The sequence below is a fragment of the Gambusia affinis genome, linkage group LG06 (assembly GCF_019740435.1).
Source record: "Gambusia affinis linkage group LG06, SWU_Gaff_1.0, whole genome shotgun sequence".
Classification (NCBI taxonomy): Eukaryota; Metazoa; Chordata; class Actinopteri; order Cyprinodontiformes; family Poeciliidae; genus Gambusia; species Gambusia affinis.
Window position 1 is genome coordinate 9,742,562 of NC_057873.1, and position 14,543 is coordinate 9,757,104.

Here is a 14,543-nt window from a genome sequence, read left to right on the forward strand (position 1 = left end):
TTACTCCAAAGTTGCTTTTTTGAAACTTCGATGTGTGAAAACTCTCTCATAGCATCACTTACCTTCTCGTAATACTTGACCTCATACTCCAGGATGACACCATTGGACCGCTCTGGTGGCTGCCAGGCCAGTGAGATGGTGTGTCTGGTGATATCCTTTGCCTGGATGGAAGTTACTGGAGAAGGGGCTGATTAAAGAAAGAGAAAAAGGAAGTGTAGTTTGCTGCTTTTGACTAGTTTAGCAAAGAAAAAAGTAGTAGAAAATGCATCAGTCAATCAAGTTTATTTGTGTAGCACACTTCAGCAACAACACAATTCAAAGGGCTTTACGTCATGAAAATATAAAAAAAAAAAAACACATCACATCGTCAAATATTGTGAAAACCCGTAACAAGTATTGCATTTTGTCAAGTGCCATAGTTAAAGTAATCAAAACACATCAAGTATGTTTGTCAACGTTCCATTTATTACGGTTCAAAAGCAACTCTAAATTGGTGTTTAACATGCTAACAGTTTTCCAGATTATAGCTGGATGATTTTAGCAATTTAAAACATCTCATTTAAAATGTACAGTTTTGAGGGATACAACTCTGTTATTAGACTTTTAAGCTAAAAGACAAACGTAGTTTTGTGCGTTTGCCACGGTCTGTAGTTTATTTACTTTTGTTCTAGTCAGTTGATGAGGTTGTCAACTTTTAAATAATATGTAATTTATGCAAAAAAAAAAGAGAAAAAAAATATGTACGTATATTTTTTTACATATGTAGAATATGTAAAAAATATTTAGTTTTTTTACATATTCTATATTAAAAAAAAACAAAAAAACATATAGAATATGCAACCTGTTTACAGGTAAGATCTGTCTGGGGTGTCAGAAAACATGTGCTCTGAGTTCATAGAAAACACAAGGAACTTCATCATGTCCTCGTGAGAGTTTGGTTCTCTCACTATTTAATGAAAATATGGTTGGACAAGTAGACCTAATGGATTTTTATTCCTTACAAAAAAGACACTTTGTTTATTAGTTTGTTTATTGTACGGCACAATACAACACATACTTGGCTTTGGGAAAGCATTTGGATTTTCCTGGCTGTGTACACCTGGTAGATGTGCTGAATCAAACATAAACAAAGGGGCTCTAGAGTCTGTCTGGAAATGTACCAAGACCACCTGCTGCAAACGGTCACAGTACGGCTAGTTCGGTCTGCCTCCTAGTACATAAACAAACTGAAATAAGAGGATATGTGAACCAGAGTTTATTCTAAATACACTAAACACCTCATTTGTGAAAAAACGCTTAGTCTGTGAGTGTTTTCTTGACCAACGAGAGTCCATGTTCCTACAAAAAAGGTAATGTTGGCTGAAGCAGCCAGCTGTGTTGAGCTACCTCATAAGCTGCTACTTGTCAGGCCACTCTAAGTCTGTAAAGACTCAGCGTCTCTTTAAGTTGTTTTGGAATTATCCCAGAACACCAATAATCAGAGAGATTTGTACAATCAGCAATTTCAAACAAGTCAACGTGAAAATATTCTATAGTGGCCATTATAGCTTTTGCAAGAAATTGTAGTACTTGTTGCTATTTCTGCTTAGCGGTCTTTGCGTTTGCACACATCAGTGTAGGACATAAATTGCGTCACCTGTTTGAGAGCTCATGAGAATGTCTCCCCTGGCTACAGAATGAGAACAACAGAAACACAGGAATGTTCTATCATTGACACCGCTGCACAAATGACAGCCTGACGAGAAATCAATTTGCTCCACTGTTTAGAGTAGATGGCAGATTTAGAGTAGATTGATGAGTCACAGATGATCAGGCAGATTGATACAGCCGTTAGCGTCCGTCAAATTAACTTTACCATGTTAGCATGGTTGGTTTTTGACTGATAAAACTGCAACAGCCTTGATAACAGCTTCCTAAGAAAGTGTAAACATTCACTATCTGTTAATATTGTGGTGTATCCCATGGATATAGAAAAATGTTCACTTGCGTTTTAAATCTCTAAAATCAGCAAAGGATTTCTTAACTTTTCAACAATCTCTCAGTGACACCTTCTTACTACAATTAAGGAATTTATTACTGATGATAAATTGACAGAAACACATTCAAGAAAGTCTTATCTATCCCTTTAAGTCTAGTTTGCACAACACTTTTTAACCTTACTGTTTCTCCTGCTGAGAAAGTCAAAGCTCAGGGCCAGACAATGATGCAATTGTGTTAATGCGTCTCTGAACTTGACTTACATTCAAAATTGGATGTGCAATACATGAATTGCCAAATATGGAGTGTATTTCTGATCTAATGGTGTGATTAAATGAAACCGCCTCAGAGACTTTTCCTAACTTCATTCATTGCAGATTGCCAGGTCACCCTGAGAAAACCTGCATATCTACGAAGAGATTGAATGAAGCTAAATGAGCTCAACACCTTCATGTTTTTTTTCTTGGCTTTAAACAGAGAAAATCAATTGGTTTTCATTAAAGCTCCAGTGTGTGATCTTATCTTAAGCTCTTTCTGCTGCAGCTGATAATGAGGCCATATTTCAAACAGCAGCGCTGTCTGCGCATAGATGCCTTTAACATGTGAAGGTTAAAGCACAGATTACGGCCTACACTTGTTCCCTCCCCTCAGCGCATCACCGGCACACAAATCAAACCTTTTTCTTCAGGAAGTGTGACAAGGCCAAAATTGGGTTATGCACACTCTCATTGTTACAAAGGGGAATTTAGGGCTATGGGAGAAATAATCTTGAAAGCAAGAGAAACTCTTAAGGACTCAGTTGGAATCAGACAAGAAGGAATGACAGATGATCTGCAGTGAGAAAAAGAAGAAAACGTCTCCAGCACTTTCGAGGTAAGCTAATTTATTTTCCACAGCAGCTAAAACAAAAACATGTCCACAAACTCTCAGGTAACCTCATGTCGGACATCTGTTCTTCAGGGTCCAAACAGGGGAAATCTTCAACCTCTGCCCCTCTGCGATTACTGTAACCTTACTCATTCCAGACCATCTGCCTTTTAAGAAATTACAGTTGGATGATTAATGAGGGAACCCCAATCCACCGATTATGATTGGATTATCTATGACACTATATACATTCTCATCACTTTGACTGGGGACTCCAGGGAGGAGAAACCTTCAAGCTAAGCCTAACAAACCCCCTGCTTTTAGTCAGGGATTGAGTTCAAACGGGCCTGGAATCCAAGCACCAGCCATGGATTGGGTTTCATTGAGCTGAAGAAGCAGCAGCAGGAGGAGGGAAAGGGTCGGGCAGACGGTTTGGGGTGGGTGGGTGTCTTGATGGAGATGGAGAGGGATGGAATTGCAGACATCACTTGGTAAAAGGATTAACCCAAGGTTGTGTCATCCTGTTGGCCTAATGTGTGGCGTCTCTGTTAAACAATTAGATGGCGGCCATTTGTATCCCTCCCAATCAATCTCACCCGGCAGCGAGAGGCAATTTAAAGGCCCTCATGGGGCTGACCGAGAATCCACTGAATCAGAAAAGAAACACCTGAGAGGTCGGGGGGCTTAATTCCCCTAAGATCATCCCAGCATCAATCTTTCCTCCAAAGATGACAGATATGGCGACGTAATCGTGTTCCGCTGCTCTCGTTGCACGTTTTATTTTTCCCCTGACCAATCTGAAGATAAAGATGAGTGATTTCCTGGGTGGCTTCCCTTCCAGGCTCCTCATCTGACTTTGCAGATCAGATGCAAACTAAATAATCTGTCAAGGTTAAGTTTTATAGCATGTTGAGATGAATTAGACAGATAGATGTCAGAAGAGGATAGTGACATAAAGTCAGATTTGAATTATTGTGAAGTCTTGTACAAAACATCTATATAGACACAATTATGGTCAAAATGGATATAAATGTCATTAGTGTTGGCCTTTTAATAGATTGCACAACCTTAGAAATGTTCTAAACAAGAATTGGTTGCACAAGTTTTAACATATCTAAAATGTTCTAAAATCCAGACAGGGTCAAAATTATGCTCAAATAATTGGGGAAGCTTAATGTAAGTCTTCCAACATCTGCCCGAAATCATGGTCCTCCTGAAACCCTCATTTGTGTCTAAATCTCATCTAACACAAAATTTTCCTCTTAGATGACAGAAAGTTCAGGATCAGCTAAAGAACTACTAAGGCAAGGAAGCCATGCCTTAGTAAACTGTAAGAACGAAATCATCATTGTCAGCAGCAAAGCTGTTTTACCATCAGCATGGACGGAAATGCTAGATCCAGATCCAAAATCAGCACCTTTATGCTCTCCATAAATTTGCAGCTGCTCATATTGACGAGGCAAATCCTTTCCAGAATAAGATTTCATTATTACAGGAGACAAAGACTGAACTTTCTGACCCCTGCGACAAGAAGTATCTCTGGATTAGTCGAGGTGAGGCATCCAAATCTGGGGACGCTCCTCCACCTGTCAGGAATGGTAGTGGCAATGTCATGTTGTGGGTTTTTTTTCTGCCAGTGGTTACTGGTGATTTCCACAAAATGGATGGAATAATGAAAACAACATCTTCATTTTTCAACTTCAGATCAGTTCATCAGCTAGAAAGCTGAGACTGGGACACAGTTGAGTATTCAAACATGAAAATGACCCCTCAGTTTAAACATAAACTGGCTGTGGAATAAATAAAGCAGGGAAACATTAAGCTCCAGTAATGTCCGTGACATTTATTTTATTGAGTATTTATGGACTGTGACTAAAAGTAGATTCCCTCTCAGTAAGCTAGCAACTTAGGTTGGACTGCGCTCTTTCTGATAAAGCAGTAGCTGAAATTACGAGCCACATCAATGCCCGAACCTTATTAATAGCTACAAAATGTGTCTATGTGGTTTCTCTGCATGTTTTTAAGAGATGTTGAACCAAGTATTATTGAGAGTTCATATATCTGTTAAATTTCTAACCTGTGTAGATTTTAGAAATCTCACAATAAAACCAAATTCTTGTTTTTTATTCATTGAAGTTATATCCTTCCAACACATTATTGGGTCTTTCAAACCTTAAAAAGCCCAATGTTTGTAACCGTCAGACTAAGGCCATAAATTTAAATAAATACTTTACCTGTGACTGTGTCTCGGAAGGACCACATAAGACTTTAAATCACCCACTAGGTGAATTTACATATGTGGGCCAAGGCTGCAATTTGTTACAGCCTCCTGGAAGCGTGGGCAAACTGAGGCAGTTTAATAATAAGTGTTAGACGTAATGAATATTCACATCTCATTTCAGGATGGAACACTAGCACTACAGACAAACACACACACACACCTGCAACAAAAAAAGGGCATCATTACTCATACAGACCACCCATGTATGTAAAATAATGACTAAAATCCTGACAGAGGCGCATTGAGTCAGTGTGTGATTTGTGTGAACACCTTCCCAAAGGAACCTGAAGGAAAAGCTGTCCTTTTTTTTATGGTTTTGAGGTTTTGTCTTGGCTTGTTACGTGAACGAGTTTGTCTTTGCAGTTGTGTTTGATGCAAAGTATTTGCCCTGCTTGGAGCAACTGCGGTGAACCCGAGCATTTGCAATAACAGCAGTTCAACATGAAAAGACACACGCAGCCAAAGCTGTAGCATGTGGCCGCCAGATTGGAGCCCGGTCGCCAGATTCGAGTCGCTCAATTTCACTGCCAACGAAGAGAAATAGTCAAGCAGGGAGCCGTTTTTTAGCGAGCAAAGAAGCCCGCTCCTGCTTACAGCGCTCCCCCTCCCCTTTGCTCCGATCCTGCACGAATAGAGTCTGCTTTCACCTCCCAAAACACATTTCCACATGTATGTCTGTCCGGTGCACTGGTGGAGATGGAAACTCTCGTCCAATTTTGCCCACACACACATGTACTAATTCACTTTTAGGCACCTCAGCCTGCCAGGTATTTTGTATTAAGACATAAACATGTCTTTCTGTTCCTTTTTTTCTCACACAGAGTGCTTCGTCCCATAAAGCAGGAGAAAACGTTCTTTTACAGCCAGGGGTCAGTTCAAAGCGCAGACAACCCCTTGGCCCCTCCCGTTCTCCATGCAGTCTGAGTCAAAGGGTTACATCCTGTTTGATTTATGACAGTGGAATTGTTCATGGCGACACACGGAATCTGACCTCCTCCAACACAAATCCAAGCTTGATCACAGATCTACGACTCCGTTTGACTAGATTGGCTGCACTTACTTCCAGTCCACCGTTCTGCAAACCCACAGGAGATCCCACTCTTTCCAAGCTTTTTCTTTTCCAGCCGAAACCTAAACCTTTATAGGAAGGCGGTGGCGTGGGTGTCTTCTCCACAGCACATATAAATCCCAAAAAATCTATCATAATAACTGTGATCCACAATGTCTGGATGAGGCAAAGCCAATTGGGTGAGAGGGGCAGCAGATCACTGGGTGGATTACAGAGACTGAAACCAGAACTACCAAAGCCCCTACTGAGCAGTAGGAGGAAGAAATCCAATCAGTCTTGAGCCCTTCACTTTTATGTGCACATAAATTACAAGATGCACATGGATGGAGACATTGTTCATCTTTAGCAATGGAGACACGACTGAGCCAAGGCAGCATGAGGCCCTAGGCTGAAATTCTTTCAGGGGCACACTTCCAGCTAAACCCATCGGAATGAATGCAGACAGAATTTAATATTTTGTTTTGTTGATCTGCATGTGGTTACAGTATGTATAAAAATAAATAAATCAATTAATCAAATACAAAAACTGAAGTATCAGTAATAACATTGCTGGGATCATACAGACCATCAGAATTAGTTATGCTATGTTAAAAGTGTTTTCACTATCCACATAAATATGCAAAGGCAAAATAACAGTTACAGAAATGATTTAATTTTGCTTTGAGACCATTAAAGTATTTTTGAATTTGAATTTAAATCACAATGTGTTTTTAAAGAAATGCACTTTGTGCAAAACATTCTAGCTTAGGTTTGTCTACTCTATAGGTACTGGTACCTGCATCTTTAATTCTATGGATTTTTTGCTTTGTAAAAACTCAATTTCCATGTTTTCTAAAGAATTTTTTTTTTTTTGCTGAATCTCAGACTGTGTGGTAAAGAATGTTTTAGATTCTGAACTCAAAATGATGAAATATTTTAACTGTGAAACGATCCTTTGGCAATACTGTCCTCTGACAAAGGATTTTTATATTCCGTCTTTCTCTCTGTTGTACGGGAATATCTCTATTAGCCAACTCTGTCAGCGGAACAGGACAACTCAAGAATGACTTCCCTTTTTACTTCAAAATAAGAGTCTCAAACATAGCTATAGCGAGTTAGCCTAGAAGCACACATGCTAAGCTCATATGCTAAAAGCATTTTGAAAACAGATCTCACTTTGCCAACAAATATCAACAACTATGAAGGTGTTTAATTGTTATAGCCTCTATTTTAAACAACCTTCAAGGTTTTATACAACTGCTGCGTTTGCATACTTGTTCTACATAAATTTAAGAGGTTATGGGGCCCCCAGGCCCAGTCGCATGTTTCTTCTGTAACTTGGGTTGGCTCTAAATTTCGCGTGTTGCACGTCCACCTTTCAACAAATACACACCAAACACACAGATAGAGCTTCCAGCTGCAGCATCGAAATCTTGTGAAATATGCACGAGCGAGGAGCCAAAGGCAACATCATCCATATCTTACAGCGTCGAGTCAGGAGATTAGCCTCCAGCAACCTCAGGGGGACACTGCTCGGTGTGTGTTTTTGTGTGATGCTGTGTCTTTGTATGAATTCATGTCTGAAAGAGCTCATTTAGGAGCTTTTTTGGCGCAACGGAGAATCCGTGTGACCAAACTGACATGCTAGTACGTGCATTCAACCCTGGACTCTAGGGTGCGCTCCATTACGGCTCCCACATATGCTTGTCTGGCAGACTCGCTGCTCTTCCCACAAGCTGCACATCCATTCAACTCTGTTTTCTGGACCCATCTGATAAATCAAGCCACTGTGTCCTTAAATTGCTGAACCGGGCTCTATTGGAGGCATTCACTTTTCCCATGGAGGGAAATTAGAAATAAAAAAGACACAAAAAGACCCTGTGTTTGCCACCCAAGAGCAGAGTAGTAAAGCAAGCCAAGGTAATGGTTGGCAACGGAGACAAAGAGGAAAGATCAAAGGCTGTAAAAATCCATTTGCACAACAACAGGTAACAGAATGACTAAATGACAAAACAACAGAAGGCTCTGAATGCATCCTCAGGCTGAAGGACTCCTCTTTAGCTCTGTATTCATAGCTTTATTCTACAGGAATAATTAGAAACACTTACACAAATACACCAACATTTGTAATGAATCCTACAGATCAATAGAAGTCATCTAATTCATTAGCACCACAGCTAAATATAGCCCAATGCCCCTATCTTCAGCCTAGGCTTCTGAAGCCTAATTATGCAAAACTCCAGTCAAATACTGCAGAAAATCATTTCCAACTGCTTAGTCTATCAGCCCACAGTAATCACCCGGGTGCCGCCAAATCTACTCACCACTTTAGTAAACACATTTTCACATGCAGATTGTCACCATGAAAGCAAAAATCTAAATAAGCAAGACTCTGACAGCTTCTCAAGTCTATAACACACTCGCACACAGAAAAGCCCAAAAAAGCTCTGTGGATTTTGGGGTTTGCATGAAGCAGACCTACATAAATTACAAAATGTTGTCAAGTAAGAGAACATCATGTTGGTAATAAAACTGCTGGGCTTTTTTTTTTTTTTTTGCATAGGAACCAGTGGCAAAGCCAGAAAATTTTCATAGGTGTGGCCAGGCAGGGAACATTGCTCACTCAGCGGTGGCCACAGTGGCCCATGGAAACAACCAATGACTTGGCAGGGGTGGCTGCAGAGCGAGCCAATGCTGCGTCCCTGCTAGGAACAAAGCTGAACTAATGGCCTTGTTTAAAATATAGGAACCATCAATAAGCAAAATATGCTTTTTTATGATAACCGGGAAAGGCCATGTATCACCTGTTTCTTCCTTTTCAACAGACAACCAACAGTTAGGCTGTGTGCAAGAAAAATAAATGCCGGTCCTGGATTGGCTGTTTTACAAACGCCACCCAATTGCGTGGCATGCAGCGTTGTGCCTTGTTATTTCAGCTTCCCAAGCTTGCATTTAACTTCTTAATATTAATAGAGCTTTTCCGTGAATATAGAAAAAACAAACATACAAAAAATGGGTTTCCCACAAATTATTAGGAGCTCCCTTCCTTACTAAAATCCATGAACAGGTGAGGCTCCACTGTACACTAAAACATTTGCTCAAGTGATGGCAGGAAACGTTGGAGGAGATTCTACGTAGCAATTTTTTATTTAATTTTTTTGTAAAATTGATGAAAACCAAATCAACCATTATAATTCCACCTAACAAATTACATGGTGCTTCATGTCAGACTTCCACATATAATTCAGCGAAGTTTGCAGTTGCAACATCACAAAATGTGAATAAATATCAAGAGATATGAATACTTTTGGAAAGGCGCACTATTATCTTGTAGTCAATTCATAGCATATGAAGACCAACAGTCGGCAGGCTTAATTAATTTGGTATGTTCTCTTGTCTTTCCCATTTTGCAGAGTGCCGATGAATCACTCTTAATTTATAGAATACGCTCACTTTGCAAAAATAATTTTTTTAAATTAATTGATAAATAATAAAGAATTATTTATTATTACAAATATTCTTTGTGTTCAAATAAATACAATATTAGTTTTATATTAGTTTTAAATAGCAGGTTTTGTACATCTTTACCAGAGGTACTGATTAACGTTAAAGGTGTTATACACAAATGATGAGTTAAATCCCTAATTACTCATTTCCATCTTTACAAATAAATATTTTTTAATATTGCTAAATAAGACATAATTTTTTCCACAGGAAAATCATACTTTTAATAAACCCTAGCAATAATAATCACCTTCTTGCAAATTCCTTTAACGGAAACCGGCCACACTTTATGTATTGTGTCGCCCACAATCAGCCAATCACTGCTCCTCTTACCGGCCTGGTTGGTGGTGACGGTCACAGACACCGCCTGCTCCGGCCCCGGGCTCTGAGGCGAGACGCCGTTCACCGCCCACACCTCGAAGGTGTAGTTGGTGTGCGCCTGCAGCTCGTTGATGGACACCCTGGTCCCCTTCAGGCTCAGCTGCTGAGGGCTGAAGTGAACGCCGTTGCCGCAGGGCTGGCAGCGGCGGCCGTCGGGCCCACAGCGCTTACATACAACGTTGTACGTCAGGTCCTGGCGGCCCCCAGAGCTCCGAGGAGGGCTCCATTCTAGATTTACGGAGGTCTCGTTCACATTTGAGATGAGGTGGAGGGGTGCGGTCGGAGGGCCTGGGGAGGGATAGAAATCAAGTTGGCAACAGCGGGAGACAATAGTAACTTATTAATCAACAGTGGATGAGATTAGAAGATTAAAACATTTATATCTTTCTGTAAAGACTTCAGAGATCTCATTCCCCTCTGGGTTTGTCAGTCAATTCTCTCCACACATATACATATGGCTGAGATGTAAATGCATAATTGACAGGGTTGTCCCTTTAATGGAGCTCAGGCTTCTTGAATTCCCTTTTAATGTCCTGTCCATTACAGCTGGAGAAGATCCAATTTCCCCTCAGTTAGTTTAGAATGTTAACTGAAATCCAATAGGGCAGCAGAGCCCCGTTCAGATCCAAAAGCTGAAGGTGGCGAGTGCCTGAGATTTATTTGGTTTTGCTCCTGCTCCATGACTTTAGACAAAGTCAAAGTTGCTACTATAATGAAAAGTCTATGTGCTGTTTGAGCCTCGTGAAAACAGCTACCGTGTTTCTAAGTGATGCAAACTCTCCAGCTCACCACTTCCACTTTACATGTCAGCTCTGTTGTGAGTAATGCGTTTGTTTTTAGTTTCTTTTTTCGTTTTTCATAGCACTATCAAACAGCGGTAATTGACTTAACTCTGCCTTTCTCCGTCTGGCTCTGCCTCTGTTTTCCCTGGCTGACTCGCGCTCCCTTTAACCAATGAAGCGCACGCGAGTGAGCTCGGGATCGATGCGGGGTGAAATATGAAAGCTAGTCAGTTCGCTGATGAATCGTTTCACAACGGAAATTAATTATCAGTGTTATTTTTGGAGGAGTGGCGTGGCGATGAGTGATTTCACACAGACACCGGGAGCGGAGGAGAGGACAGGAAGTGCAGGAAGAGGAGCTCCTCTGTAAGGAGAACAAGTCACTGAAAACGGTGACTTGTTTTATTTTTAGAAAAACAACATTCTCGTTCAGCAGCGGTAGAAATCTGGGATAAGCATTAAGTAGTAAATCTATGTAACCCTGCTATATATAAAGAAAACTGGAAATGAGACAAAGTGCAAAGGCAGGTTAAGGTGTAAAAGGAGGTGAGTTCCTTCTAGATTTTGATATAATTTGGAACCATCTGTTTGGTATGGATTTACAGTTCAGTTCCTGTACGCACTCTGTAGGCAGCATTAGTTACCCAAGATGAATCTTTTTCTTAGACAAAAATAAATAACATTTATCAAAAACCCTCAGGTGGTTTCTACAGTCATTGATTTAAGTGTTGCAGATATTCAATTAGCCTTTATAGGCCTATGAGCACAGATCTCGTAAAGGTTTTCAAATCCTTGAATTGTAAATGCAATCTGACTGAACTTGAGCTATTTCACAAAGAACAAATGACACAAAGTTTAGATGAGAACGTAAAGACACCGTCTAAAAGTCCAAACTGTATATTTGAGCACTCTCATGAAATTACAAAAGACTCTTTATCTCTTCACAAAAGCATGACAGGAAAAAGAAGTGAACTAGCTCAAAGAAGAATAATCATCGATGATGTTAATGATGAAGTTTTGCTGCATGAAAGGAGAAAGCCTTCATCCATGAAGCAACATCTGAGAAATGTACTTTTAGAGAATATTTTTTAGATGTACGGATGTTGGTCCTCTATCATGTCAACATTTTGTGAATGTGTTTCTGGTAAATGTTCAATATGGAGCGAAAAGCTGAAAAGATTGAGATGAAAACGTACAGAAGGAGAAGACAAACACTGTCTGTTCATCTAAAAAGAAGAAATGAGCCTTAACAACTTGAAAGGAGCAGCTCTGAATGGATGGAAGGATTACAGCAAGGAGGAACAGGAAATAGACAGAGAAGAGCGGCCTGTCTGGCTGGCTGCACAAGCTGTAAGATGGAAGGATGTAGACCGTTAATATTAGCAACATTCAATTTCCCCTCTCACAACTGCAGCCTACAATGAAAATCTATTAATAAATTCCCATTAAAAACTGTGACAAAGCGACCCCTTTTTGTCTGCTGCTCCTGATTCTCCTTCCCTCTGTTGCTCTTTCACCTCATTTCTCCCATAAGCGCCTCAGACAATGAGAACAAGTTAAACATGAGGCTTCCATAATGTTTCCAACAGAAACCGTCCCACTGTCCCAATGTGTTTTTCAGAGCTCTGTGTTTAACTGACATTTACTCCTTCATACTCTATAGTATAGGTCAATGACAGAATAAATGAAGGGATGTGTTAATACTCACTGTGGAAACGAATCTGTAAAGAAGCTTGGAATTTAGAATCAGGGAGCAAACTGGTAGGGATGTGTTTATTCATATCACAGAGATTGTTTGTTGCTATGGCAAACATGACAACACTGTTGCGTAACTTTCATGACTCCATAAAGTCTTAAACACCATGTCAGAATTTCTCATTTTATTTTATACACACCTATATGCACGCACACACATGCCCACAGACACAGCACTTTTGGCAGTACCTGTCGCTCTCTCTGAATGCACCAGTGGGAGCGTGGGAGAGCCGTCGGCTGTGACTGACACCCGGTAATTAATCCAGGGAGAGAGAACCGGGCCACTGTGCTTCCAAAACCTTCCCAATGTTCGGAAAGTTTTATCCCGAAAACGCATTTTCCTTCTTGTTTATGGGCTGGTCAACGTGTTGGATTTTTCTCTGTCACGTTGTTTTTTTCAATTGCCCTTCCAATCTAAAATCCTCTCTTCAAACTCCAATCCTCTCAGCCGCATCACCTTCTTGCAGCTCTCCGTCTTTCTGTTTCTATTTAACAGTACTTGTTTGCGTTGCTTGTGTTGAGTGTTGAGCAGGGCTGAGTTAGAGAGTCGGCTAAATTGGCCAGAGCATCGACCTCGCTATTACAATCCGGCTGGGGTTCACTCAGCACCCACTCCTCCCGCCCCCCTTGAGTCCTTCCAGCTTATGTTCATTCCTCTCTCCACTCCTCCCTCCTACTCTACAAAGCAGCGACTAAGAAAACTGAGGAAAAATCTGAGAAACACATCAGGGTTTCAAAGAATCCCGAAACAGAGAGAGAAAAAAAAATCCCTCCATTTAACCTGAACACGGTCGAGCAGCTAGCTCTTGGGGACGTCCTTCCCTGGTCATTATTACTATTGTGTAGCACATGTTTGCTCACTCAGCTGCAGTTAATCACCAGGAATGACCATTTTTCCCACTATTTTAACAACTTTAATGTTGCAATCTGAAATGGATAGATTGACATGCATTTAAAATGTTTTTTGCATTTTTTTTGTCAATGAGAAACAATGCCATCCACCAAAATGAACAGGCAGTGCAAGCGTAACAGTGAAACAATCAAATCTTGCTCAGGTGTGGAAAATTTGTCAACGTAGAAACTATTGGACATGCACTCCACAGACTTTGGCTTTTTGGGAAAGCGGCATTGAAAAAAATCCAAGGGTCTCAGTTTGGGAGTCACAGGTCAAATGTGATGGACAGCAAACGGTGGTGATAGCAGCATTATGATGTGGGGATGTTGGTCCAATGTTGATGGAAAGATGGATGGGACTAAATATGGGTTGATCCTGGAAGAAAGGCAGTAAAAGGTTGATGGTGGCTTGAGGTCAGAACCATAAACCAACACGCAGAGAATGCAGAGACTGCAGCAAAAGGTTACCGTACTCCACAAAGTGTCAGGAAAGCTTAATGCAAATGTACACCAGACATGTAGCGTACCTGTTTATGTCTATCACAGAAATTCCCAATAAAATATGTAGAAGGTGACTGGAACATGACAAATATGGACAGGTTGAAGGGTTCAAAGAGCAATTGAACTTTCACCAGATTCTTTTAAACCCTGATGCGTTTTAGCTAAAATAAAACAATGAACCAAAAGAACAAAAATAAAACAGGAATACCAGAGCAAGTCAATGTAATTGTCAAAGAAAGGCTCCACTGTTCTATTTGGTCATGGAATTTTTTTCATCATGCCAGCCATTTCGCAGGTCAGGCTGAAGAGTGGGAGGTAAAGAACTGGAGGAAGATTGATATGTGATCTGGAAGACAATTGTTGTGATCACATACAGCGGCCATTACCGGCCTATCAAAAGAACAGTCACAGCCGACACGAAAAGGAGCAACACGGGTGTTAACAGCTAGAGTACAGCTGAGGTAACACAAACAATCTCACTACAAGAGAATTACACGACAGCCAACCTTAACAGTCGTCTTCCAGTGATAAACTGAGAGCCAAGACCTGTGAA

General features: G+C 40.6%; 1 protein-coding gene across 4 annotated transcripts in view; it reads right to left on the reverse strand.

Annotated features, from left to right (window-relative positions):
• The window catches only part of epha4l (eph receptor A4, like), a 63,635-nt gene that overhangs the window by 20,037 nt on the left and 29,055 nt on the right, over positions 1-14,543 (reverse strand). For all 4 annotated transcript variants that reach the window (XM_044118668.1, XM_044118669.1, XM_044118671.1 and 1 more), the window contains exons 5-6: positions 10,011-10,346; positions 63-187 (exon numbers count right to left, since the gene is read on the reverse strand). In XM_044118668.1, the coding sequence (XP_043974603.1) occupies positions 63-187; positions 10,011-10,346 (461 nt within the window). The remainder of the gene's footprint in view (positions 1-62; positions 188-10,010; positions 10,347-14,543) is intronic.